The 27,909-nt window shown below is 41.4% G+C and overlaps 2 protein-coding genes across 3 annotated transcripts in view; one reads left to right on the top strand and one right to left on the bottom strand.

The window, feature by feature from the left end:
• CLCN7 (Cl-/H+ antiporter 7) overlaps positions 1 to 6,779 on the top strand; it is a 66,865-nt gene extending 60,086 nt beyond the window's left edge. For both annotated transcript variants that reach the window (XM_088448166.1, XM_088448165.1), the window contains 2 exons: positions 190 to 270; positions 1,716 to 6,779. In XM_088448166.1, coding sequence (XP_088304292.1) covers positions 190 to 270; positions 1,716 to 1,802 — 168 coding nt within the window. In that variant the 3' untranslated portion in view covers positions 1,803 to 6,779. The remainder of the gene's footprint in view (positions 1 to 189; positions 271 to 1,715) is intronic.
• A 16,118-nt stretch (positions 6,780 to 22,897) lies between these two features.
• Positions 22,898 to 23,751, bottom strand: PERCC1 (proline and glutamate rich with coiled coil 1). The gene has a single exon (XM_088448089.1). It carries the CDS (start codon positions 23,711 to 23,713, stop codon positions 22,898 to 22,900), a length of 816 nt encoding a protein of 271 aa, XP_088304215.1. The 5' UTR covers positions 23,714 to 23,751.
• Positions 23,752 to 27,909: the final 4,158 nt, after the last annotated feature.

The raw sequence follows: 27,909 nt of genomic DNA, 5'->3' as shown, positions 1-27,909 counted from the left end.
GTATAGAAAGCACAGTACTCTAGCACAGGGAAAGGTACAAACTGAACGTTACATTTCCCGCTGTGAGATTTGTTTGATCTGATTCAGTGTATTGGAACTCTGACAACTATGAATGAATAAGACCCTAAGAAATGCTCATAGTGACAAATTGGTTGTGTGTACTAATCCAACCTTGTATGTGCACTGCAGGAAGCATCGTTACCCAGAGTCTTCAAGTTATTCAGAGCCCTCGGTCTCCGGCACCTGGTGGTGGTGGATAATCATAACCGGGTAAGTGCCTACATAGGCAGCTACTGTAAGTTCCTCTCTGTCCCCCGCCACAGCCAGGCTAACCTGCTACATAATGACTTTACCGAGAACACTGTTACGAAGTGGTGGTGCACTAGGCTAAAGGCTTGTGGCATATTATTCATGTTTTCTTTTCCTTCCATCTGTGCCCCTCTCCACTACCCAAGACCCTCCTTAAAGTCGGGGTTATTACAGCATTTACTTTAGAAAGGATCCAACCCAGAAAACATTGTATTTACAGTATAAATGTGTCCCTTCCAGTGACCAGCATTGGTCATCTCTGCCATCACCTTCTCGTCACACAGTATAAAGGTTTAATCCGTTACAGAATCTGTCTTTATTTATTGGCGTTGGATATTCAGGAGAAAGCTGTCTGGTTGGAGGAGCTAAATCTGTGTTCTAGCACCATAATAAGTATAATAATAATAAGGGTTTAGGTGAAACATTGGAGGGTGAGGTCCTGGCTGCCAGGAGATTGGATACTGACACTGGTGATAGAAATGGTCACCCAGTCACCTAATGACCCAGTCTATGACCACATTTGCCACAAATGTGGGTAGTTTGGCAAAACACCCGGAAGTAGTCCCCTTAGGTGTGTTCTACCAGTCATTGTATGCACACTCCATTATATACATCCTATCAAAGCAACTGTTGGTACACTGGGCCTGATTCTGACCTGCTCGCAAGCGGGTCGATGGTGCCGAAGTGCGCATGCGCACGACGAAGGGAGCTCCGTCGTGCGCATGCGCGAGACCCGGCGAGCGACGGGGAATCCGTCGCTCCTGGTCTCGCTACAAAGGGGGCGTGCTGTCGATGGTGAGTGACAGCACGCCCCCTTTGGTGGGCGTGCCAGGGGCGTGGCTGACAGACGGAGGCGTTCCCATGGGAACGCCTACCGTCTGAGTCCGGCCCCACTGACATCAGTAGTGATGTCAGTGGGAGTGATTTTGGCTCTGATAGAGCCAAAATCACTCCTGGGCTTGCGGCAGCGAGACCCTACCGCAGGGTCTCGTCGCAAGCCCGATGGTCGCGATGGTCTTGACCATCATCATGGACGCTCGCTATAGCTGTGGGTGGTAACCCACAGCTATGCGAGCGTCCATGAGGCCGCTCCAAAATGAGGTAGGAGGGTCCTGATTCAGAGCGAGCGCTCTGGTCAGAGCGTCCGGCTCTGAATCAGGCCCACTGTCAGAAAATGAGTTGGAATTGACCAAATTTTCTGCCGAGATTTTTTTAAATCTCTTTTCTATGTTTTAAAAAAATAAAATAAAAATAATAATAATAAAAAAAACCACTGTTTTATAAGCCCATGTTCCTTACCCTTGGGTCACCTGGTTACTCTTGGTTCATGCCTAAGCCCTGTTCTATTAGTAGCCTACACTGTAAATCCCCAGTTCTGCTTCTGACGTGCCTGCTTTCCTCCGCAGGTGGTGGGTTTGGTGACCAGAAAAGATCTAGCTCGCTATCGAATTGGAAAACACGGACTGGAGGAGCTGTCCCTGGCGCAGACGTGATTACGCGCCAAACATTCTGTGTGCATCTTACTTTTCAATGGACTTTAGCAGTGCTGGGAACTTGCAGCACAGTCACAACGTTGCACTGGAGGCAGCCTGTGCTTTTATATGGTCCAGTAATAAACGGCAGGCCCCCTGTCCTCGCCCGATTTATTGTCAGACCAATTCACAGTTTATACCTCTGTCTGCAAAAGGCTTAAAAGTTAGAAATATCAAATCCACATATTTTATCTGCCATTGTTATACAGCTTTCAATCGGGAGTCGTCATTGTGCGTTTAAAGCCAATGTTCATGGGAATCCAGCCAATCAGGAGCCAGTGACGTGAGACTGGATATATTCGTTCAGCCTACAGAATGTCTACTTCCGTTGTCTGCCATCACATACACTTTTATAGAGCTAGTCCTAGTACTCATGAGCTGGCAATGTTCTCTATCCAGCAACCCAATTGCTTAAGCCAGATGTCCTTTCATTGTTAGAGTACCTGTATTAAGCACCGATCACGTGCAGCGCCTGGTGGTCTGGAGACCTCTGGAAAAACAGAAATATCTTTTGATTATTATTTTTTAACCCAACACTTTATTGAGCTACTGAATTTTTTTAATGCCAATTTTATATGCAAATGAAAAGGCCGAATTATTGCTAGCAGAGGAGGTTCCTACTTGCAAGCCATGGTTTTATAGAGCTACCTGTGTAAGGGCCGCTGACTTAATGGTTCAGAGGCCTTCTGTAGTCTGGGCATTGTCGTGCATTTATAATGGTACTATTCAGCCGTAATGGCTCATTTTCTAACCTTTTAGTTAGGTGCAAAATTTGAACTAAATCTCAATAGCCAATCAGTAATTCAGCTTGCAGTAGGTTGCCCCTATATGTCCTGCATTGTGTTACACTTTGCTTATCACCTTAGAACTGATCGGTGTTCAGTTATTGCAGAAATTCCATTATGATGCTGTCTTAAAAACCCACATCCATTGTGTCTTGTGCTTCATCCTTCCTTTTTGTTGCATTGGATCTTTAAACAAATGTCCCGAGACATGTGTTTTTTTTTTTTCGCGTGCGTGTATTTCTGTCATACCAAAAAAAACTAAATTCCCTTTTTATTGAAAAATATCTCAAATATTGTACTTCGGGCTCGACTTACTGAAATAACTTCACAAACTTGAACTTGAAAATGTTCTGCCTGAAATTGGCAGTTACAACCCCAGAAACACAATTACTTCAATTTGACAGTTTATGAACCACTGACCTACCTGAGCGATTCATAACCATTGAAACAAAGTTTGAACTGCGTTTCTATGGCTTCAGCTGTAGTTGAGGAAGGTCAGATATTCACGTCTGATATGTCAGAGTTGAGCGGCAGTGTGTTTCTGAGAGTACAACTGCTGAATTTAGGCAGATGTCTCATGAGTTATTATTTTTAATGTTATTTTCTGGACCCAGCGTTACAATTTAAATTACGTATTTGTATTATTATTGAGTGGAGTTACCCTGTGTTCTCATATTTATTTGGCTTATCTTGAATCTGTTGATGGAATGCTGCATTTTTTTTGAAACCCCAGTAAGAGACACCATTCTGTACTGCACATCTAGTTTCCTTGCTCATTCACCAAACACCCCAGTGATGTTTCTCTATTGACTGCCTACGGCCAAATCTTCTAGCCGATGGCAAACACATTAAATTGCCCAGGGATCTCCCGCATCCACCAAACTTCACTAAGTGACTACTTGCTGTATATGCCAAATATTGCAAATTAATGACAGGGTTAGTACACTATAATAATGTGTGTGGTTGTGTGACCATACTGTACAGAGTAGTATGTATGAGGTGTGTGTGTGTGTGTGTTGCTTTGAGTTTAGTGGTTTTTAAACTCTGCTGCTGTTTGAGGAAACCTAAATAAGTCATGCAGTTTAGGCTGGCTGCATATTTAGTCTTTATTATGTTTTTTGTTTTTTTAAAAGCAAGACTTGATGCATTACATAAGTTACCAGCAGATGGCGTAGTGCACCATGCGAGGTGCCTGCTAGGAGAGCCAAGCCGTTAGATCAGTGCCTTTTATAATAGTAAAATGATATTTATCCGTACAAATTCTGATTACAGTCAGTCCAATTTTCCGGATATCGCCTTTCCCCTTTGTCTATTATTTTTGTTTGTTGTAGAAAATATACCACTAATAATTCAAATAGATGATGTCTTTGAATAGCAATTTTTGTTTTCTTGATGTCTTAGCTGTTTGATATTTGACAGTGTTGTTATGGGGCAGGTTATTAAATGATGTATTTTGGTTATTAAATTATGGTCCTGTCTGCTGTGCCTTGCACTGAACTTTTATACTACACCAGTGAATTCCAGTTAAATTGAAATGACATTAAATGAACTTTACGCCTTCTTTTTTTTTTTTTTTTTATTAGGTTTTTTGTCTTCCAATTGTTTTTTTTTTAGTTATTTTTTCATGTATCCGCTCTAACTTCATAAGCATAGTATGACCTTTGTTCCTGAAACCATGGTGACTGCATAATTCTATCACTACACAATTATAAATATCATTTTGTGACCCCACTGCAATTTGTAGGTGGAGCTGTTGCTCTTGCTATCTATGCAGAGGTTTTGTACTAGCTCATACCAGCCATATGGCATTGCTGTCGTGAGTGATAACTTTCTTCCATGGGCATCGCCTGTCATGTGGCCGGATGGACCAGCACAAAGTGAATTTGCATAAACAATATAATCCAGGGGCATTCAACATGCGGCACTCCAGCTGCTGCCGAACTATAAATCCCAGCATGCCCTACTACAGTTTTGCTATTAGGGCATGCTAAAACTGTAGCAGGGCATGCTGGAATGTGTAGTTCCACAGAAGCTGGAGGACCACATATTAAATACCCCTGCTTTTAATGTTTTAATGTGGATCTGGAACAGTGACTAGTAAGGGTGTTTTATCCAAACATTGTTTATATTCTCAGTATACGTATTATCAGTGTGAGACCTGATTAGTAAAATACAGCGCTATCCATATGTACCTGCCTTCTCCGGCTGTTGGGGTCCAGTTACCTCCGATTGTATGAAACTACAAATTTCCCTAATTTCTCTGAGCTATTAAAATGGACTTTTGTGTAAGGACTGACTCTGTGACCACTCGGGAGCCTTTACAATACTTGTTTCTACAATTATTATTATTATCCTTTATTTATATGGCGCCACAAGTGTTCCGCAGCGCCTTACATATTAGTTTTATGTATTAAGTGAACAAGAAACAAGTAACTTACAGTACATTACAATGCAGGACAAGGACACAATTTATATACATTGTTGCAATAGCGATTAAACACTCACAATAAGCAGCAGGGAGTTGGCAGTCACGTGTTAGTTGCCCTTATGGGGAGTAAGGAGCAGAAGGAAATGTAAAGAGAAGCACATGAGGGAAGAGGTCCCTGCTCCTGAGAGCTTACATTCTAAGGGGAGGGGCAGACAGACAGGCGTGACACAGAAGGGGAAGATAGGGAGGACAGAGCATGAGGTGGGTTAGGATGGGAGCTGAAAGGCCTTGATGAAGTAGTGGGTCTGGAGAGCCCGTTTGAAGATTTGTAGAGAGGTGGAGAGTCGGAGAGGGAGAGAGTTACACAGGTAGGGAGCAGCACGGGCAAAATCTTGGATGCGGGAGTGGGAGGAAGTAATCAGTTGGCAACAGAGGCGCCATGCATTTGTTGAGCAAAGTGGACAGGCGGGAGTGTAAAGGGAGAGAAGGTCAGAAATGTATGTGGAAGAGGATTTGGTGAGAGACTAAGTAGAAATGCACCCCCCCCCACCTTTTTTTTTTTTTTTGCCTTTTCCCCTTCCTTCAGTCATACTGTGTTAGCTGGCCCTCACTAAAGCCTGTGCCGCCTCTTGCAGAGCAGAGGGATGGCTGCACTTCTCAAGCATTATAGCAGGATAAGATCTCTCCCTCCGCCATAGTTTAAGCTGGGTACACACTGATTTGATATATCGCCCGTTCCATTGAGCGGGCGATATATCTATAGTGCATCGCTGGGTGTGTACAGCGGATATGTCTGTGAACGACGTTGTTCACAGACATATCCCATCTGCTGTGCAGCACAACAGATAGCCGATATATCAGTCATCTGCCGACCCGCCGATCACCCTGTGCACACATTCTGCAGGGACTCGGCGGTGATTGACAGCTCAAATGGGCGGGCAATTTAAATTGCCTGCCCAGTTGAGCTGTGGAGCCCGGCACATCGGGCAAACGATTGGTGAGTGTGTATACTTGTCGGCCCAGTGTGTACCCAGCTTTAGAAGTCTGAACATAAGAGGTGTGAGGGATGTCTCTTGCTTTTTTATCACCCACAAGTCAGACTGTTTCTTTATTCACGTCTCACGTCTGTAATTATTTGTCATCAGCCTGGTGATAGGTCTTTATACTACTCCTAAGGGGAGATGTATCAAGTCTTGGAGAGAGAGATAGTGGAGAGTTGAACAAAGCAACCCAATCAGATTCTAACTGTCATTCCATAGACTGCGCTATATATATATATATATATCAGAAGCTGATAGGTTGCTATGTTCAACTTCTCCGCTTCATCCATCTCCGAGGCTTGATAGATCTCCCCCTAAATAATTAAAACATCATAGCAATCGTCAGCAAACTAACCGGTCTCTAATGCTCTGAGCATATTCTTACCCATTACATCCTATTACTTTTATCTTTTCTTGCATTGTCTTGTGCTGAGGAGTGTTGTATAGATGGGATCAACTTAGTCCCCCCCACCAACTTTTAATGTACAAAGTAAAATGTTTAAAAGTGTAGCCTTAATTATTTTGCAGCTGACAATAAAACCTAAGAGGCAACCCCTCTATACACTATAAAAGTCCATTCTATTTTATTAGTAGCCGTTAAAGTCTACACGGTGCTGTAATACACCAGCTAAAGGACAGAACAAACCACTGACCTTGTTGAAATGAAATAAATCTGTAATTAGAAGATGTTGGTGAGCGTTTATTATTATTATTATTATTATTATTATACGTTTTGTGGCTGAATTTAGGTGCTGGAAGATCTATCCCAATGCAGAGGTCTATGGCTGGTGCTGGGATGTGGCACACCAACATTCTGAAACACCTTAAAGGCCAAATTTCTCCCTTGTACATGATACAAATGTAAACTCTACATGAGGAATGTGACTGTCTTACTACTTTGTGCTTTGGTACTGGCCTGCCCTCACACCAAGTGAGTGAGCGTACGTTCTGTCTGGGCAATCCTCATAGTATATGGTTTACCCTATTAGTGAACGTTCCTATTTTAGTAAGAAGGTTACAGCTTAAGCTGGCCACACACTAGACCAACTTACATCCAACCAGCCAACTAGTTGATTGGTTGGAATGAAAATCTGGTAACGTATGGGAGTAAATGATGACCAGCAATTTGCTCCTAAATGCCAAAAAACAGATGAAAATGGTCGTTCACACAAGTTTGTTAAATGTTTGATCTAAACTATTTGTTCAAACAACAGTTTTGTTCCATTTTCCAGCGTTTGGAAGCAAATTGCTGATTGGTTGGAATGAAAATCTGGTAAGGAATTCAATCAACTAGTTGGCTGGTTGGACACATAATCTTTAGATGTGTGGCCAGCTTTAGACCCAGGGCCAGTGCAAGGTTTCTAGGTGCCCTGGGCAAAACCGTCCCTAATGCCCCAATACACTCTTAATTAATTTACATAAAACCAGTGAATTGACATCCCAATGGCACTACAGGTGCTGCAGCCCACACTGCATAGTAATTATAATGCATTGATGTGTCTTGTTTGTATATGACTGCAGGTGATAGATACCTATACAGGACATTTACATATGTATGCCCCCCCCCTCCCCCCAACCTCTAGACCCAAACTGGGCAATTACTTCATGCACTGTGTCTACCCACATTACTTGGAAATAGACTACATGCAACAATAGCCCTTTTGCATGTATATAGAGGAGAATACATGGTGTGCAAAGCAGGAGAGCAAGTTCGGCAAGAGTTCAGCACTCAGTGCCTGTGCTGACAGCCACACGCCTAACCCTTCCATGCCAGGCTGTGTGGAAACATGGGACACTAGTTAGGAAACCAACCTATTACACGGGGTGGTTATTCTAAACAGGTGGCTGACACTTACCCCTTATACCAGGCACATTAAACATATCTGCCGCGGCTGCTTCCCATCTCCCCTGGACTGCGGCAGAGAGCCCGGAATACCCCATCACTCCCTGGCCGTCTCCAGCTTGCCCTAACACCACAGATTCCAGTGCAGTGCAGGGAATCCGGCTCCTTAGCATCATTGACAGCTTGCTGTATATTATGGAGGCCGCCATGTTGTCTCGGGCAAGCACACCTCGGCATTACTCAGCTCATTGCGCAGATACATTCAACCCGATCATAGAGAGGAAAGTCTAAAGCGCCCTCCTGCTGTCAGTGAGTTTGAGTAACGTAGATGTTCTACCCCGAATGTAATGTAGGTAGAAAGTAAAACTCCATGGCGCTGGAGACAGGTTCTACGCTTCAATTATATGTCTCAGCCACCCTAAATGGGCTGCACCCTCGAGTCACAGCACCCTTAGGCAGCTGCCTAATGGTCGCGCCGGCCCTGGTTAGACCCACAGCTCCCGTAAGTAAGGTTACACTCTCTGCAAACTTCTCCAGATAGCATGGGCCAAATAATTCCGCCATCTAGTGTAGTGTTCTCTGAACGAAATTTGCCTCTATAAAGGCAATCTAGCCTTTATAGAGGCATCTTTCCCACAGCACATTATCAAATCAGATATCTGATGTTAATATTATTTACCAGTCATGGTTTATGTGGCCATGATTTTATCAGTCCAATAAGGGCCTCATTCAGAGATTACAGAACTTCCATTTTCTCGCAAAACTCAGATTATTTTAGTTTTTTTTATCTGTGCAGGAGCAGCGCAGAATATGTGCACATCTAGTCCTGTGACATCGGTCAAAGTGCCCCTAAGTCGCAGCTTGATTGACATGCAGCTGGCGTTTGGGGGGCAGTGACTGGTCATGTTCCAGAAAATGGAGGTGCCAGCCCAGTTTTCTGGGTGTTACGGAGACACTGGCTACATCCCAGGATGCAGTTTCACTTGCCTCGGCAGTATGGTTTTGCCAGTCACCCTGGGTAACCTATATAATATACAGACCGTTCTATCAATTTACTATATGCATTTTCGCACCTTTTAAAAAATAAATGTGTGGAAAAAAGAATAAATAAAAATATGTATGTGTGTGTGTGTATATATATATATATATATATATATATATATATATATATATAATATAAGGTCCAATCGGCCCGGCGCTCCCGTGATCCTTGTATAGCCTGCGTGCCCTCCTCGGTTAGAAAGTACAGAGTGTGAAGAATGGGTGGCACTGCAGGTCTTTTTCTTGAACAAGTTTTAATGCCAACGTTTCAAGGCTACATACAGAAAATAATAAAACAGTGGTTCCTACCTTAAGTAGATCACCCTCGTGCGGCGACATTCACGCATGAGGGTGATCTACTTAAGGTAGGAACCACTGTTTTATTATTTTCTGTATGTAGCCTTGACAAAGTGGCGTGAAGCCTTGAAACGTTGGCATTAAAACTTGTTCAAGTAAAAGACCTGCAGTGCCGCCCATTCTTCGCTATATATATATAGATATAGATATAGCTATATATTTATATATATATATATATATATATATAATCTCCATATATCCAGTCAGGTCCATAAATATTGGGACATTGACAGAATTTTCAGATTTTGGCCTCTATTCACCACCACAATGGTTTTGAAATGAAACAAACAAGATGTGCTTTAACTGCAGACTTTCAGATTTAATTTGAGGGTAATTACATCCAAATCGGGTGAACGGTGTAGGAATTACAACAGTTTCAATATGTGCCTCCTACTTTTTAAGGGGCCAAAAGTAATGGGACTATCTACTCAAAAGCTATTTCATGGACAGGTGTGGGCTATTCCCTCGTTATTTCATTATCAATTAATCAGGTAAAAGGTCGGGAGTTGATTCTAGGTGTGACATTTGCATTTGGAATCAGTTGCTGTCAACTCAATATGAGATCCAAAGAGCTGTCACTATCAGTGAAGCAAGCCATCATTAGGCTGAAAAATTAAAACAAACCCATCAGACAGATAGCAAAAACATTAGGTGTGGCCAAATCAACTGTTTGGAACATTCTTAAAAAGAAAGAACGCACCGGAGAGCTCAGCAACACCAAAAGACCCGGAAGACCACGGAAAACAACTGTGGTGGATGACTAAAAGAATTATTTCCCTGGTGAAGAAAAACCCCTTCACAACAGTTGGCCAAATCAAGAACACTCTCCAGGAGGTAGATGTATATGTGTCAAAGTCAACAATCAAGAGAAGACTTCACAAGAGTGAATATAGAGGGTTCACCACAAGATGCAAACCATTGGTGAGCCTCAAAAACAGGAAGACCAGATTAGAGTTTGCCAAATAACATCTAAAAAAGCCATTACAGTTCTGGAACAACATCCTATTGACAGATGAGACAAAGATCAACTTGTACCAGAGTGATGGGAAGAGAAGGAAAGGAACTGCTCATGATCCAAAACATACCACCTCATCAGTGAAGCATGGTGGTGGTAGTGTCATGGTGTGGGCATGTATGGCTGCCAATGGAACTGGTTCCCTTGTATTTATTGATGATGTGACTGCTGACAAAAGCAGCAGAATGAATTCTGAAGTGTTTCGGGCAATATTATATGCTCATATTCAGTCAAATGCTTCAGAACTCATTGGACAGCGCTTCACAGTGCAGATGGACAATGACCCGAAGCATACTGCAAAAGCAACCAAAGAGTTTTTTAAGGCTAAAAAGTGGAATGTTATGCAATGGCCAAGTCAATCCCCTGACATGACTCCAATTGAGCATGCATTTCACTTGATGAAGACAAAACTGAAGGGAAAATGCCCCAAGAACAAGCAGGAACTGAAGACATTTGCAGTAGAGGCCTGGCAGAGCATCACCAGGGATGAAACCCAGCGTCTGGTGATGTCTATGTGTTCCAGACTTCAGGCTGTAATTGCCTGCAAAGGATTTGCAACAAAGTATTAAAAAGTGAAAGTTAGATTTAGGATTGTTTAGTTTGTCCCATTGTCACTCACGGCTCCGCAAAGGACCATGGGAGGAGTGGCCGCGGCTGGGCATGCGCAGTATGCCCTCCTGGGGCCGTGGCCATCTTCCTTGTCCCCTTAAGCCAGAATGAGCTTCTGTTCAGAAGCTCATTCTGACCTGTCTGTGGCTGTTATCTGACAGCCTGACTAGTGCGCTACCCGATCGGAGCTGAGCTCCGATCGCGGTAGCGGCGGGGGAACTGCAGAGCCATGGAATGCCCCTAGGCATAGGCATTCTAACAGTCCTGGTTTTAGTGATATCCATGCTTGAACACAGGTGGTTAAATCAAAATAACTAAGGTACTAATTAAATCACCTCTGCTTAAGTGTGGCTATCCTTAAAACTTGGACTGTTAGTGTGCCTTGAGGACCGTGGTAGGAACCCCTGGACTATGGCCTCCAATGTTCATGATTTAAGAGGGAGATGTACTAAGCCTTGGAGTGAGATAAAGTACCAACCCGTCAGCTCCTGTCACTTTACAGGCTGTGTTTGAAAAAAATGGCAGTTAGGAGCAGATTGGTTGGTGCCTTATCGCTCTCACTTTTTAAGGGTTAGTACATTTTAAGCATCTGAGTTTGCAACCACTGCAGCGATACTCCCATAAGACAGTGCCTCTGGATTGCCACCTCCCAGTCAAGCCCAATACATGTGTGAGTGCATGCGTCTCAGTCCTGTGACTCTGGCCGATCACAGCGTGGGACGATGCCCAGTTGAAAAGCATAAAACATTTTGTGTGAATATCTGTCTTAGCTTCTGACTCGCGATCAGTCTCTTTATATGTCATTCTTTCTGTATTTTAGCTATGACATCGCTCTCATTCCTGAGTAGCCATATAGCTATGCCTTACCAGCAGCGTTCTGTACATATTCCATGTGGAGAGGTCTGAAGTGCATTAAGGGCAATCCTTAAAATAAAAAATAGACAAGAACATTCCTCATAGTGCAGTAGATAATACAGCCATAATAGCTTTTAATAGTGTATTCCGGATGCGTTGGTCTACATTTTAAAGTAGACAAATGAGCATCGGGAGAGAGTCCATCCTTAAAAGGAACCGTGGGCTTAGAACATGGGTCCTCATGCCTCTTGGCTTCCACCAATACTCCATCATCCATATAAAGTGGATGGAAAAGAAACTTCCAAAAGGGTAAAACTATTGTATATTCAAATCCGCTGCATACATTTATCACAGGGTATAATGGACTCTCACCATATATTATGGTCTACCAGATCAAAATAGTAGACAAAAAGGCAGTTCAAAGATGTCACCCAGGCGTCTCAGGAAATCACCGTCCAACTGCCAGGGTAAGTCCAATTGCCACCCCCAGGAATGTCCCTCCTCACCAATGCTTTTCGATACTTAAATGTGTATCGTTCTCAAGGTATGAGGAGGAAGTGACAAAGGTCTGATATTTATACCACCCCATAGCCTAATTATGGATAACCTATTGCCAGACATGGATTAACTACCATCTATATCATAGTATAAAATCCTGAATTCCCACATTCCATTTTGGCCATACCAGAGTTTCATATTGTCACACAAAGTAAAAAGCCTGCTCAAAAAGGTATTCACATCTGATTATCACCGGAAGTGACTTAATGTCCTCAACATTCACATACGGCAGTAGCGGTATGCGTTCCATCGCGCGCTCCACCTTTGAGATTTCCGGTGACGTGATTCCGGTTCCGCCGAAGTACGCAAGCTTTCCACCAGTATACAGTGGGTAACCATCAGCTTTCTCCAAATATTTTTCATAATGGAGATAACTCCGCCACACATTCTTTCATGGTCTGGTGGCTATATTATAATAGATGCATTCACACATCCGTTGCCATTTTGGAATGGGGCAACTAATTATCAATTGAAATAATGTAGTATTGCATAAAACAAATTGATACATGTCTGGCAATCGGTTACCCCATCTTTAACCACTTGCCTGGCATGGTCACATTTTTTCGACCACACCAGTTAGTGCGTTATACACAGTCGAGTCACATTATTATGACCACCAGCTAATAGCCAGAGTAACTGCCGTGTGCAGCACGGACAGCAGCTAGACGGGCTGGGAGTGACTCAGTAAGGTGCTGGTAGGTTGGCACAGGTATCTCGAGCCGCATGCTGACTGCAGTGCATCCCACAGCTGTTGGAGGGTGCGTGGTGGAGTATCCATAGAGCGATCACAATGATCGAGGTCCCACAGATGCTCAATTGGGTTCAAGTCCGGGGAATTAGGGGGCCTTGGAAGTCTTGGTCGTGCTTGTCCAACCACTGTCAGACATGTCGCATTGTCTTGCTGGAAGATCCCATCTGCCTCAGGGAAGACAATCAGCATGTATGGGTGTACGTGCTCTGCAAGGATGGATTCATAGCCAAATCTGTTGAGGGTGCCTTCCACATGGATGAGTGGGCCCAGAGAATGCCATGAAAACATTCCCCAGACCATAACGCTGCCACCACCTGCTTGTGTTCTTCCAGCAATGGTTGCAGGGTGTTTGTTCTCCGATGTTTCTCGTCTGACACGCCAATGTCCATCCGTTTGATGAAGCACAAAATGTGAGTCATTGGAGAAGGCAACCCTTCAGCAATCAGCGGTGGTCCAATTCCGATACAGGCGTGAAAATTGAAGCCTTTGCCGCCGATGCACCTTTGTCCATTTGCTTTGGAGCCCCATACGCAGCAGGGTTCGCTGAACTGTCCTTTTAGAAACACGTCTGATGGCCCCCAGGTTCATTTTGATGGTGAGCTGCTCCACTGTAGCGTGTCGGTCAGCCCTCACGCACCTTCGTAGCAGATGTTCACCTCTCACATCAATGGCACGTGGTGCTCTGCAGTTTCCATGCCGGTTATTCGCAATGGTGCCATTTGTCCAGTCACAATACACCTTCACCACAGCAGCATGCGAACAGTTCACAAGTTGCCCTGTTTCAGAAATACTGCCACCCTTGACCCGAAAGCCAATGATTATCCTGTCAGGACTGCGACTATTTCAGTACATAAAGATAGACTACTTTTGCCAAAGTTCCATTGTGGTCGTTGCAGGAGCTATCCTGCTTGCTGGCATGCTTCTCATTCAGGGGATAGAGTGTTAAAGTGATCATCTGTTTCCCAGGTGTCGTCAGGTTGTGGGATTCCTAGATTGCTCATTATTTCAAACCTGATTCCATTTGTGTCACATGTTCTGAAACTTCCTATGGATCACAGACCTCTAGTATAAAGCCTGTTACTAACTGTGTCTCAGTGTCTGTGCAATGTTACTTTCAGGTCTTTTCTTGGACTCCTGCCAGATCCCCGCTGTGCCTGTGGGTTGCTGTGGACTTTGTTATATTCCAGATGAACTTCTGATGCCAGTTATCCGCTGCACTACAGAGCCCAGCATTCCTATTGTCTAAGTATTGCTTTTGCTCCATCATTGTGCTTTTATCATTTTGCTGCACTTTACCTTTTGTCTTTTCGTTCCTGTGGATATTGAACTCATCCTTGTTACAGTTGTCAACTGCACCGTTACAGTGTCATCTCCGCATCACGGGGCTCAACTCCGCTCCGTACTCTAGCCACACCACAGGGCTCAACCCTGCTACAGTCTTCTCCGCATCACAGGGCTCAACCCTGCTCCGTACTCTAGCCACACCACAGGGCTCAACCCTGCTACAAATCTTCTCCGCATTACGGGGCTCAACCCTGCTGCAATCTTCTCCGCGTCATGGGGCGCAACCCCGATACAGTCTTCTCCGCCTCACTGGGCTCAACCCCGCTACAATCCTCTCTGCATCACGGGGCTCAACCCCGCTCCGAACTCTAGCCATCCTGCAGGGCTCAACCCTGTCCTGGAATCTCATCATCTTACAGGGCTTAACCCTGCTCCGACTTCACTACTCCACAAGGCTCTCACTGCACTACAGGGCACGGCCCTGTCCCGGGAACTATACTATTCTGCAGGGTCTGCTGTGCTCCGGTTTTCCATTACTACAGGGTTCTACCCTGGCAAAGGTCATCAGTGTCATCCTGAGGTGTTGGCCTCATATTGGACTCTGGGTTCTCTACCACGTTAGTTCTTATATGTTAAAGACTGCATATATATATTGGGGATTCTCTCCTATACATATTATTGCATATATGAATCTCTGTGCTGTTTGAGACTTTATATGAGACCTTGCTGATTATTCTTTTGTGAATAAATTCTATTTTACTTTTATCCTGTGCTACTGAGTTTCATGGACACATCCCTTTTTGCAACTCTGATAAATCGCCCGTTACTCATGACTGCAACGAGTGATATGTGTGCAGACGGCATGTGACTTGCCAACGCACGGCATGTGACTTACTTCATGGGCTACGCGCTGCCAACGTCACATGTAGGGGGTGGTCATAATAATGTCACTGTGTATGATCTGGTTTCAATACTGCGACCAGTCAGATAAATAGTGTGGGTGGCTGCAGGAAGAGAATCTTCCCACAGCTGCTGTTCTCAGAGGGACCTTCCGATCCCTCTGCTCGCCTGCGCCCTCCCCCAGTGTCTGCTGTGCTGCCGACCACTGGCGATCAGTCAACAAAGCAGGACTCCCCACCCAGCAGCTGCAGAGACTAGCAGCCGCTGGGGAAAGTAAATTAACCCCCTCTCACCCCTTAAAGTGTACCTGGTGCCTGAAACCGCTGTAAAAAGGAAAAACGCGATGTTCCGATGGTGGTGATCCGATGTTTGAAAAAAATTTTTTTTTTTTTTTTACAAATATTTAAAATCAGTGTTGTTCACTTAATTCACTCATAAACAAAACCAACATTTTTTTTTGTCAGTTAAATGGTTAAACTGCCTTTTTGTCTACTATTTTGATCTAGTAGAGCAAAATATCTTGTGAGAGTCCATTGCACCTGTTTTAAATGTATGCATCTGATTTGAATAAATATAGTTGTACACTATTGGAAGTTTCTTGTCCATCCACTTTATATGTACAGTATGTTGGAGTATTGGTGGAAGCCTAGAGGCCTGAGGAAGACCCACGTTCTAGGCCCCTAATGCTCACTTGTCTACTGCAAAACGTAGACCAACACATCCATTAGGAGAGCATGAATACATTATTTTAAGTAATTGTGGCTGTATTGTCTACTGCACTATGAGAAATGTTGTTTTTTTTTTTTTAGTATTATAATACCTGAAAGTATTAGTGGGACCACCATACTAAGAATACCGCACTGAAGGTTATCACATTAGGGACCACATTGCAAAAAGGACACATTAGCGATATTGTTTACTTTATCTATTGTTATAGATATTACACTGAACCTTACATTCCCATGAGACCTGGAAACAGTGTGGTAGGACCTCACATTTTGTGACTCAACAAGATCACTGATATCTATCTAAATATGTATGTATGGCCTCCACAATGCAGTAAGCGGGGGAAGGTATGTATTGTAGTGAGGTGCCTTCGCATACACTGTGCCCTCCTTTCTTTCAATTAGCTTCCTGCTCTGTGAGACCCACCATCTCCTCTCTGCTTCTGATCATATCTCCTCCCCTTTCCCCATCACTTCCCCTTCTGACCCTAAGCACCTTCAGTCATATTCTCCTTAATTTAACGCATTTCAAAATACTGTCATAGCTGGGACTTGAACCTATCACCTCGTACTTTGCAGTCAGTCACTTTACCAACGGAGTCATGTGCTCCTGCAATGGAATCCTGTGAATTCTAACTATATGAAGCTACTTCACATTCTCCTTAATTTAAAATACAGTCATACCTGGAATTCGAACCTATCAACAAACACTTTGTAGTCAGACACTTTACCAATGGTACCATTTGCTCCTGCATTAAACTATGTGAATGCTAACTATATGAGGGCACAAGTTTATAGTTTGCAGGGGAGCGCTGGACACCCTAGCCTCGTCCCTGTATGTATGAATATAGTCTTTCTCACATTAAATGTCCAACTCCTGGTAGCTCCCCTCTGTCCACACACAATTTCAGTCTCAGCCCTGCTTCCTGCAGGGTAACACAGGCTCTGCCCTAGCTTAGCTGGCTTCCACAGCTTCACAAGGATAGTGTCAGAGGGTGTAGGGATCTCCCTGCATCCTTCAGGTCTGACCCTGGCCACCCGGCCTGTTTCACTCTGACTGCAGTCCCCCTGGACTGTCTAACTGCTCTGTGCAAAGGGCAGCAGCTAGGCGTGTTCCCACACTCACTTTCTACTCTGTGTGGGTGGATCTCTCCTGCCCCACACAGAATCTGCTGCTCATCAGCGCCATCCATCTCTGGTGATTCTGTCACAATATATACACACATACACACTAGTATTCCTCCCTGCTCTGTCTAGCCCCACCCCCCTCTATCAACTGCCTGCCCCCTCTCTGCCTCACCACCCCTCATCTATTATCTTCTCAGTATAGCTATTAATAAGCTAAGGGTGTGGTTCTGTCTCTTTAAACCAGTTCCTGTACCCATGCAAGTAGCATAATTTGTAATTAAAATCTATGTGATAGCTGGAGCCAAAGGAGACAGAGCAATGCTCATACTTTGAATGTCGATGTTGGGACTGACCAGAAGGGGGGGGACCATGATGAGGTTGGTCAGCTTGACAAATTATTGCAATGCTCTGGAACTAACATTCCCTGAATTTGAAGGAATTACAGTGTGGAATTTTAGGTAGATGAGTGCCGAGTTTGTATGATTTGTTTTATTTAAATAGTGTGGTCACATACCAAAGGCACCGCAGATGCTTGAGTGCTGTTGATTGAAGTCAATTGTGTATATAATATCTATCTATCTATATATATATCATATTAATGACATCACTAAGTGACCTGTATCTTCTTCAGTAATGGCTTTTCACGTTAATTGCCATTATATTTTTTTTCATATTGCCTTGTTTCCCTTTGATCATTTCTCCTATTACATGGACGGGGGGTGTAAGGTTTAGGCACTAAGGGGGAGGCAAGGGATAGGCACCCCCCGGGAGGGTTAGGTTTAGGCTGCGGGGATGGGGGGGTAAGGTTTAGGCACTTACGGGGGGGTTAGGGTTAGGCACTAGGGGGGAGGATGTTAGGGTTAGGCACCCCTAAGAGAGGGTTAGGGGGGGGGGGAGACGGTTAGGTTAGTTAGTTTACTTACCTGTCAGGATCTTCACTGCTGCCGGTCTTCCGGCGTCAGGATTTGAACCGCCAGACATAGGTCTGGCGGTCATTCATACCGTTCCCGGTAATACAGAGTAATGTCAGAGTAGCATTGAATGGTCTAGTATACCTTTTGTTGTTCATATTCAAACTTTTACATTTTAGGTTTAGGAGCCCTGTATGTTCTGCGGGCACGTACATATGGAAAAACTTAATTTATATAGACTTTCATTGATTCAGAGATATTTGAATAAGGTAAATCCACGTTCTAGAGCAGGGGTAGCCAACCTCGGTCCTCGTGAGCTACCAACAGTGCACATTTTTCCAGACCACATTGCAGGTGCACAGGTGTATTCATTACTAACTGACACATTTGAAAAGATCCACAGGTGGAGCTAATTATATCACTTGTGATTCTGTGAGGAGACCTGGAAAACATGCACCGTTGGTAGCTCTTGAGGACCAGGGTTGGCTACCACTGCTCTAGAGGATGCCTGAATTGAGGTGTGATGTATTGCAAATGTCTCTCTGGATTGGTATGCAGTCGGGAAGCCGGCGGACGTAATCCCGACGGCCGGCTTCCCAACTGCTTTATCCCAGCGATGGTTAAATGACAGACGTCTAAATCTAGACGCCTGTCATTTTACCGACGCCGGGAGACCGGCGCCTGGCATCCCCATCGAAGTGATGCCGGGCGCTGCTACGGACAGCCACGGGGGAGGAAGGGTTAGGTTTAGGGCTCCTGGGGGGGGACTTAGGGTTAGGCACCCCCCCGGGAGGTTAGAGTTAGGCTAGGAGGAGGGAGGGTTAGGCACCCTCGGGTGGGACTAAGGTTAGGCACCCCCCCCCGGGGGACTTAGGTTTAGGCGGCAGGGAAGGGGGGGTTAGGGTTAGGCAGGTAATTCATACCGATTCCCTCTGGATAAGGTACAATAGCTTTTATTGAGTCTTGATGGGTATATTTATTAAAGTGCGGGTTTTTAGAAGATGTTGCCTATAGCAACCAATCAGATTCTAGCTATTATCTTCTAGAAGATGCTGTATAAATGTTAAATAGAATCTGATTGGTTGCTATGGGCAACATCTCCACTTCTAAACACCCGCACTTTAGTAAATATACCCCACAGTGCTCAAAAGAAGAGTGATGCAGAATAAAACAAATTAAATACACATAGTAAAAATAAACATTGGTCATTGGCTTTGTGGTACATTAGGGAAGACATAAGGCAGTGATTATCAGTCTGATTGAGGTGCAGGGTAGTAAAATTGGATCTTGGTATCTCATTTCAACCACAGAGTTCAAACGAATTTGAAACACATATATCTTGGTAACATTGTCCACAGTTAACATAAAATGCTGCTGATAGTTGGTGGGGAACAATATAAAATCAGCCCCCGTTAGATATATGCATAGTCAGTAGTTGAGAAAATTCAGTGGTTGTGCAGTCACTATATATAAGTACATATGTTGGTTGCAGCTGTGTCAGTTGGATGACTGTACCTTAGGGAATGTTAGATATAGGTGGTGGTGTTTTCACGACAGATCGGCATCCCGTGCCTGCATGTAACACCTTTTACCCTTAATTTCCAGGATGAGAGTCTCCAGGTACCTGGGATCTGTGTTGCTGGTATCCTACTTGAATGTTGGCAAAAGGCAGTGATGTGCAGTGAGGTAAATGGCTGGAGAGGTGCTGGCTAGTATCAGGGCCAGACTTACAGATACATATATGAACCTGAGGGTTCATGTGGGCATTATATAAAGGTGCAGCAGTATATAGTGCTGGAAATTTGGTGAGTCTTGATCAGGGATGTGCAGAAAAGGTAGGTACAGGAGGCAGTGCCTCACCTGGCATACACTTTTTACTCCAGAGTTTTGACTATAAAAATGATTACAATAATACAAAGAAGATATTTATAATATTTTCTTTAAATTTTTCTTATAATTTTTATAGTCATATCTCTAGAGTATACCCAAGTATGACAGGAAAGGCCTTGCCTCACTTCTCCGCACATCACTGGTAGAAGGTACCGGCGTCCGCAGATGTGGTTTGACCGTGAAGTCACCGCAGTGTCAGTCAAGCAATGGTGAGATTACCGGGTGCCGTGGTATCTCAGGGATCCCATGCGCTCGGTGTCTAAACCAAGCCCACTGTCCTGCGCGCTCAACTCTGGGGACTGGACTTGTTGGTGTCCCTACTGCAGCTGCATGCGCTCGGCTATTCATCAAAGAGAGATTGAGACCTCCCTCACCCCTAGAACTGCAGCCAGAGGACCCAACATAAGTCAGTGAACGCCCAGTCGATTTCCTATATAAATTTATTCAGAGATGATGATGGTTAAAGTCAAATTAACGAGATTTTTATTAATGGCAAACTGTAATTAATTTTTAGAAACTTTATTAGGCAAATATATATTTATGTATTTCAATATACAGATCATGTATGTACATCAAAAAAATATTCTTCATATGCATTATAATATATATATATATATATATATATATATATATATATATATATATACCCACGAATATAAGTTCCCTGAAATAAAGAGGTACTGTATGTGTGGAACCTATATTAAAATATTTAATTTCTCAACAACAGCAAATAAGCTGTTTCTGAAAATATGTCTTTCTTTCAGCCATAGTTATTGAATTTCTAAAATGTATTGAATTGGTTTAGAACTAATTGTACCAGTGATATCTATTCATCACCTACAGACAATATACATTTAATTTTAATATATTATTATTACATTTTAATAATAATATATTAAAATTAAATGTATGTGTCTGTAACTGATGAATAGATATCACTGGTACAATTAGTTCTAAACCAATTCAATACATTTTAGAAATTCAATAACTATGGCTGAAAGAAAGACATATTTTCAGAAACAGCTTATTTGCTGTTGAGATAATTACGAATGTTTTGCAAACAACAGACCTTTCCAATACTGTGAGCATTAATTTCAATGTAAAGTATATATAAAAGTATTTGTAATATAGTATAATACTAACCTATAGCCTGTAGTAGATGGTTTGCATTGCCATTGAGATTATAGAATATATAATAGAAGATGATTCATGCACTTTAATGTAGAATAAACATATATTTTTTTTAAATATCTAATACATGATTATCCAGTTGATTTTAATTACCTTCAGGATCCCCAAATGTTTATTTTTGTTAACTAACATTTTGTTTTCTACAATGGCCCAAAACATCTTTCTTCTGATGGATTTTTTGCTGAATCTGTCACATTTGCATTGAATGTCACTCTCATTGGAGAAAGGGTGTCTGTAAAAGTGGTCATTCTGGACTAATAGCTTATTATGGTCTCAAGCTACCTGTTCCTCTGTTATGGAAGTTGCATTACCAGATTGCAGGCTGAGACTGCTGCTACCTGTAGTTCGGCCACAGTTGCCTACACTTAAGCTAGGTACACACTATACAATAATTGAGCCGACTTGCCAATAATCAGATGATCAGCCTAATTTATTGCATATTGTGTAGGCATGAGCATTTTAGCATTTCGCTGATTTAAACGGTTAAAAACATCCACAAAAAGCATTCCTTCGATTATTCTATCGGTCGACAAATCTCCCGATATCGAGCAGTATGTGTGCATTCTCGATAATCTGTCCATACTTCCTACTTTATCCAGTAACTACGTCAACCTCCTTGTGGGCGGACTTATGCAAACTCAGTGTGGTGTGGCCGAAAATCGTTAACTTCTAATAAAAAATTGCATAATATGTAACACAGATATTGGGACTTTCAATTTGCTGAAAAATCTCTAGTTTGTTGGCCCGATCAACAAAAATCGGACAGTGTATACCTAGCTTTAGTCAATCATATAGAATTTTATATGCTGTTGACTTATAAAATAACTGTTTCCATGCGCTTCAGGTTGATGGAAGTATCTTAGAATTGGTGGTTTTTCAATTCAATTTATTTTTTTATAGATTAAGGACCTTATTTATCAACGAGTTTTATCACTCTCATCGAGTGATAAAACACACTGCGTATGATAATGGTGCTCCAGCCAATCAGCTCCCAACTGTCATCTGTTTGGAAAATGACAGTTGGGAGCTGATTGGCTGGAGCACCATTATCATACGCAATGAGTTTTATCACTTCTTGTGAGTGATAGGGTCTGACTTATCAAAGTTTTATCACTCACAAGAAGTGATAAAACTTGTTGCATATGATAAATGGTGCTCCGGCCAATCAGCTCCCAACTGTCATATTTCAAACAGATGACAGTTGGGAACTGATTGGCTGGAGCACCATTTATCATACGCAATGTGTTTTATCACTCGTGAGTGATAAAATTTGTTGATAAATCAGACCTTATGTAAGAAGTAAGAACCTTGTAAATTAAAGTTGAGACACATATGTGCACTGTATGCACTTTTAACTTGTTCACGTCTATACAGTTGGAAACTTATTACCATCTTAATTGCAAAGGAGATGCCGATAAGAAGCGTTCACCGGTGAACGGACATTTGGCTCAAACAAGATGACTATTTCCTGTTTTTTTTCCACAGATACATGTTTAAAAACTGCAGATTGAACACATTTTCAAATATATTTCATGTGCGCATAAATGCAATGTGGTTTATATGTTCTCTTACCTGCATTCTAACATGAAACACTGATATGCATGCAGCATATGGCCACTTAAGGTAAATTAAAGTTATGATTTTAGGAACCATCCGTAACATTTACCAATCTATGGAATCACTGATGTCAACGTGTAAGTTGCAATCTTTTGGGTGACCTGCACGTTGCCAGTCATTGTGTTGGCCTATCTGCCAAATTCGCTGATGAGGTCTCTTCCTGTGTTGTGTAGTTCTTGATGTGTATCAGATGTCCAGTTTTCCAGAAGGTCGCTGAAGTCTGGCGTGTTTGTATTTAAGATGCAGGATGGAATGGGGGATGGTTCTTTCCAGAATGACAAGGGCAACAACCGTCTATGCATGGGGACAATATGAGCATATTTCCTCTCTAGTCTTTGTAGCCTGCCGTCTTTGCCCATCGCCACCTTCTGCCTTGTGTACTTACGAAGACCAAAGTTAAACAGCTCAGTCAGAGGTCCTAGCTTCTTGGGATCTTCTTTGGTGCAGATGGTTTTTAAAAATTTTTGATCCAGCTCTACGGGAGGAGTGAGTGGGTTAAACAAGTCAGCCTTATCATTGTCTCTGTTTTGTGCTATCTTCATGAGATCTTGATAATACATTTCCTGGCCTCCAGAAAGTCTAGGTGTGAAATAGTCTTCGTAAATATTGCAAGAGTCTGGGTCTTCTTCCTTGGTCTTCTGTCCAAAATACCTTTGAATGTCAGAGCTGATGAGTTCTGAGAACTTCAAAAGCTGCTCTGTCATTTCAGTAGAGCAGTGTTCTGGACCATTGTCGTATTGGTTGCTGAAACTGTTTGATGACCTGATGGCTGTTTGTTCGCCATCTGAAAAGCTATCCATCTCTTCTTCCTCTAGCATTTCATCCTCCTCTTCTGATGAATCCTGGAAGTCCATGTCCTGAGTTAGTTCTGGGAGCAAGAACAGATGCTGGAAGGATTGTGGTAATTTAAATTCAGAGAGGTTCCGTATCACACCGGTTGCCATTGTGTCAAACAGGCACACTAGGAACAGAAAAGAAGTAAAGTCAAATATAGAAAAGTGTTTTCCCTCTAAAATAGAATTCAAAAGAATATTAAATATATAGTCTGCATGTACTTAATTCTATTGTTCATTTTAGAAACCAACAGAAATGGAGAATCTAAGAATCACATTTGTGTCTTTGAAACAAATAATTATTTTCATTATGTTCTAGTAAAAAGTCTATTATTTATAAAAAAAATACTATGCTTTATTAGGAAATATTTTTTATAGTCATTCTGCATGTTTATGCAATAACAAAAGAATAGGTGGATGTGACGGAAAAATGGCAGCATAAAACGTAATAGAATATGAAGTACAATGAATGCAGTATTCCAATTCCTACTATTTTATGATGCATCAATTATCAGTTACCTGGATGAAGAGTGTGCATGATGTAATAGAACAACAAGCAAATAATTGATGAGTAGGGCTATAAAATAAAAAAATTAACATTTTAAAACATCACTGCAGTGTAGAGCCATACAGTATATCTGTTTACATGTGATGGTCTAGATTAGCACTGACAACCATTAACATTATCATCGTCCACTTATTGGGAGCAGCCATTTTCCACTATCTCAAGGTTGAGGCAGCTGTGCTGTATATAGACAGAGCCAAAACTATTTTTATAATAATAGAAGCAGTTTATTATTATTATTTTTTTTTTTTTAAAACATGAGGTTAATACATAATAAAAGACTATTTATAATTAGTTTCCAACATTTAAGCTTCCTAAATTGAAACTGAGGCATGCCTTTCTGAAAGGAAAGTATGTCACATTAGGTGTGTGGTTTCATCACAATGGATATAGTCACATCCCCAGTGCATTCTAGAGTTTCTGAAGAGATAGGTTACCCCCAACACTTCTCCCCTCTGTCTAAAACAGCCTAAAAAAGGGTAATAAATAATATTCCTGCAAGATGAATAAACAAAAAAATGCTTTATGTTTTATATAGAGAGAATTATTAAGACAGGCTGAATCTGTGATATTTGATAATCCTTTTATTTATATTAGATCTAACAATTCATTTTAAATGCAAACGATTAGTAAATCTACAACTATATTATCTCAGGTATACTGAGTCCCAGAAGATGTTTACATAGGTGCAGGTTCTCTCAGAAACCAGAGACAAATGGATTGCTACTCCAGAAGACCACACAGGAAAGGAAACAGAGCGAGAAAAAAAATCCAATAATTGGTCAATTTCACCCATTTTCTGCAGTGAACACTTTTCCATTATGGTTTTGTTTGTGGTTATTGCACCTACAAGTAACAAAGAATGCCACTTATTTGATGGGTCTGTGGAGAGTAATGTGTAACGTAGGCATAACATGGGAGAATATTTTTAGTTAAACATCGAAGACTATAGTTAAGTATAGTATAATTTTACTTGTTCTATCTATCTGTCTAATTTCCTGATACTTTAAACACATAAATTATAAGTTAAAATTATGTTATTGTTTCCTAAGGTTCTAAACCAAAATTATTCTAATTAATTGCATTAAATAATTTAAACCATTATAATTAATTCATAAAAAACCATGTATATCAGTCAAATTTAAGCATTGTTATTTGTGTAATATATACAGTATAATTATTCTAGAATACTTGGATGTTTATCAGAATTTTGCAAAGATATAAAGGTTACTGAAGAACAGATAAAAGAAAAAACAAAACAAAATGAAAACTGCAGTCTCTGCTGCACTGTATTTGCCATTATTATTTATGATTTTGTCACTGAGCAACATCTCTAGTTATATAATTTTAATATAATTTTAATTTATTTGCAGTATACATTTTTTTCAGCTAGTTAAGGCTTAGCAAATGAATATCCCATTACAACAATAATTAAATATAGTTATAACATTATTAGTGTTTGACTTCAATGAGAAGTTTTTCCCTTCATAAATCACAGCACCTATAATATCTGGTAATATTCACCATTTACAGGTAGATAAAATTTGTTCTAATTCACAATTTTTATATTATATTCAGCAATATTATTTATATACAATAAAAATATAATCTTTCTTATCTTTAGACCAATATTATGTATTTTAAAATGACTATACTTGATAATAAAAAAATATTTTATTTTATTATGTTTAGGCATTAAGGGGCCTAAGTATCAAAGCTGTGAGAGTGATAACATTGTAAAAAAAATAAATTACCAACTAATCAGCTCCTAAATATCATTTTATAAACACAGCCTGCAAATTGTAAATTGGAAGCTGATTGGTTAGTACTTTATCTCTCACAATTTTATCTCTCTCCCAGCTGTGATACACAGGCCATTAAATACACTATTCTCAATACTTTTTCTTACTACTAAGTTAATTTTTTTAGGATAAATATGATTTTAATTTATAATTTTACATAGCATATGTAATATTTAATATTTAACAAAAGTAATGTACAGAAAGTAATTGTCAGTGACTAACCAAATGAGTAAAAAAAAACAAAAACACTTATTGGGTTTGAAGAAAGAATGAAAAAAGTAAGCAATTACATCATTTTAATCTTTTTTTATTTTGCAAAAAAAGGCATTAAAAAACATTTAGTAAAAAAGAGAAAAGAAAGAAATGTATTTTAATATGACCAACAAAATAAGTACCTTAAACAAATATACTTAGCTAATTGTATCAAATTTATTAAAGTAAATCAAATAATACATAGCTATTAAAAACTAAACCTAGAAGAACAGATAACTCACCCTGTTTGTTAACCAGGTTCTCCGGATCTGCTAACCTGAGGCTTTAGATAAAGTATTTATAGGGAAGGTTGAGCTGACAGGTTGACAAATATTTGATAGGGGTATTGTAATAGTACACTTGGTAAACACAGCAGGGATTTGTTTTAGCACCCAGCAACCGGGGAGAAAGGGGAAGGGAACAAATTAGAACGGATGGTGAGTTTTAACTTAATGGTCAATTTGCCAGGGGATTCTCAAGTGGTGTTCCTGTGAATTCTGCTATTAAGTTTATCCCTGCAGATGCCTGACTGCCTCCGACACTTGTACCTATGGCTCTTATCACCAGCAGTGATCTGAGTCTCTGCCCGGCTCTGACAGATAGCTGGAAAATTACATTTCATGCTATTTTGACTTCTGGAGTAGGGATCTTAAAGGACATGATGCTTGACAAACAGTCAATATTGATATAGACATTTTGTCAGTCAGGTGGAAAGAAATAGACTGTGCTGCAAACAGGGCTGTGTTTAAAAAGATACACATAAAATACAAAAATAAAAAGACCAGCACAGATAATAAAAAAAAATACTACAAGGAAATATACAGAAAACATAGGACAATAACAGTTGGATGAAACACACATTTCAGCAAAATTCAGGTTTCAATGCATTCAACATATTGTACAAACACAAGTGCAGGATTTTGGCTTGTTGGGGAGTATTTTACGTGTTTTGTTCAGAATTATTATTGTTATTATTATACTTTGTAAAGCACCAATATATGACATACACTGGACACTGATGACATCATTGTACCAATTAATATCATAATGTTATAATAAAAAAAGGTAAATATTGCCCTGCCCAACTGAGCTTACAACAAAATATTTGTGGGGGAACAACTGATACATAAGGCAATAGAATAACTAATTAAGCTGGTGGTGATAGCGCTTCTGCCTTGCAATAGCCACACACTATCACCTATCAATTATAAAGTAGCCATTGGTAAGGGGCATTTCCATGCAGATACCATTGGTATAAAATAGTTGGAATACGTACAGACAGTGGCAGATGGAAACTTGAAAGACTAACTAGTCCTGGATTTGATACCAGGGCCTGATTTAGAGATGGATGCAGGGGCGTATCTATCCATTGGCCAGGATGGCACTCACAGCAGCTTTTTCGGGAAGTAGAGGGCGGGAGCTTAATTTTGAGTGATGGCATGTACTAACCAATGGCAGCTCTCACTGCAGGACTCCTGTCCAATCAGCAGATTGCTTCTGGCAGTCACTAGGTTAGGCTGCATGTAAGCAGGAGCTGAAGCCATGTTGACTGGGGTGTGTATGTATGTAGCAGGGTGTCTGTGAGTGATATATACAGTATACGGCTCTGAGCCCAGTACAGAACTGATAGATGCCTACCTTTTTCTCTGTATTCTTAATGGTATCCCAGGTATGCTGGCTCAGTCCTC

This window comes from Taudactylus pleione, unplaced genomic scaffold, assembly GCF_031769625.1.
Source record: "Taudactylus pleione unplaced genomic scaffold, aTauple2 ptg000451l, whole genome shotgun sequence".
Lineage (NCBI taxonomy): Eukaryota > Metazoa > Chordata > Amphibia > Anura > Myobatrachidae > Taudactylus > Taudactylus pleione.
The sequence above is the reverse complement of the archived record's forward strand: the minus strand, read 5'-3'. Positions and strand labels throughout refer to the sequence as shown.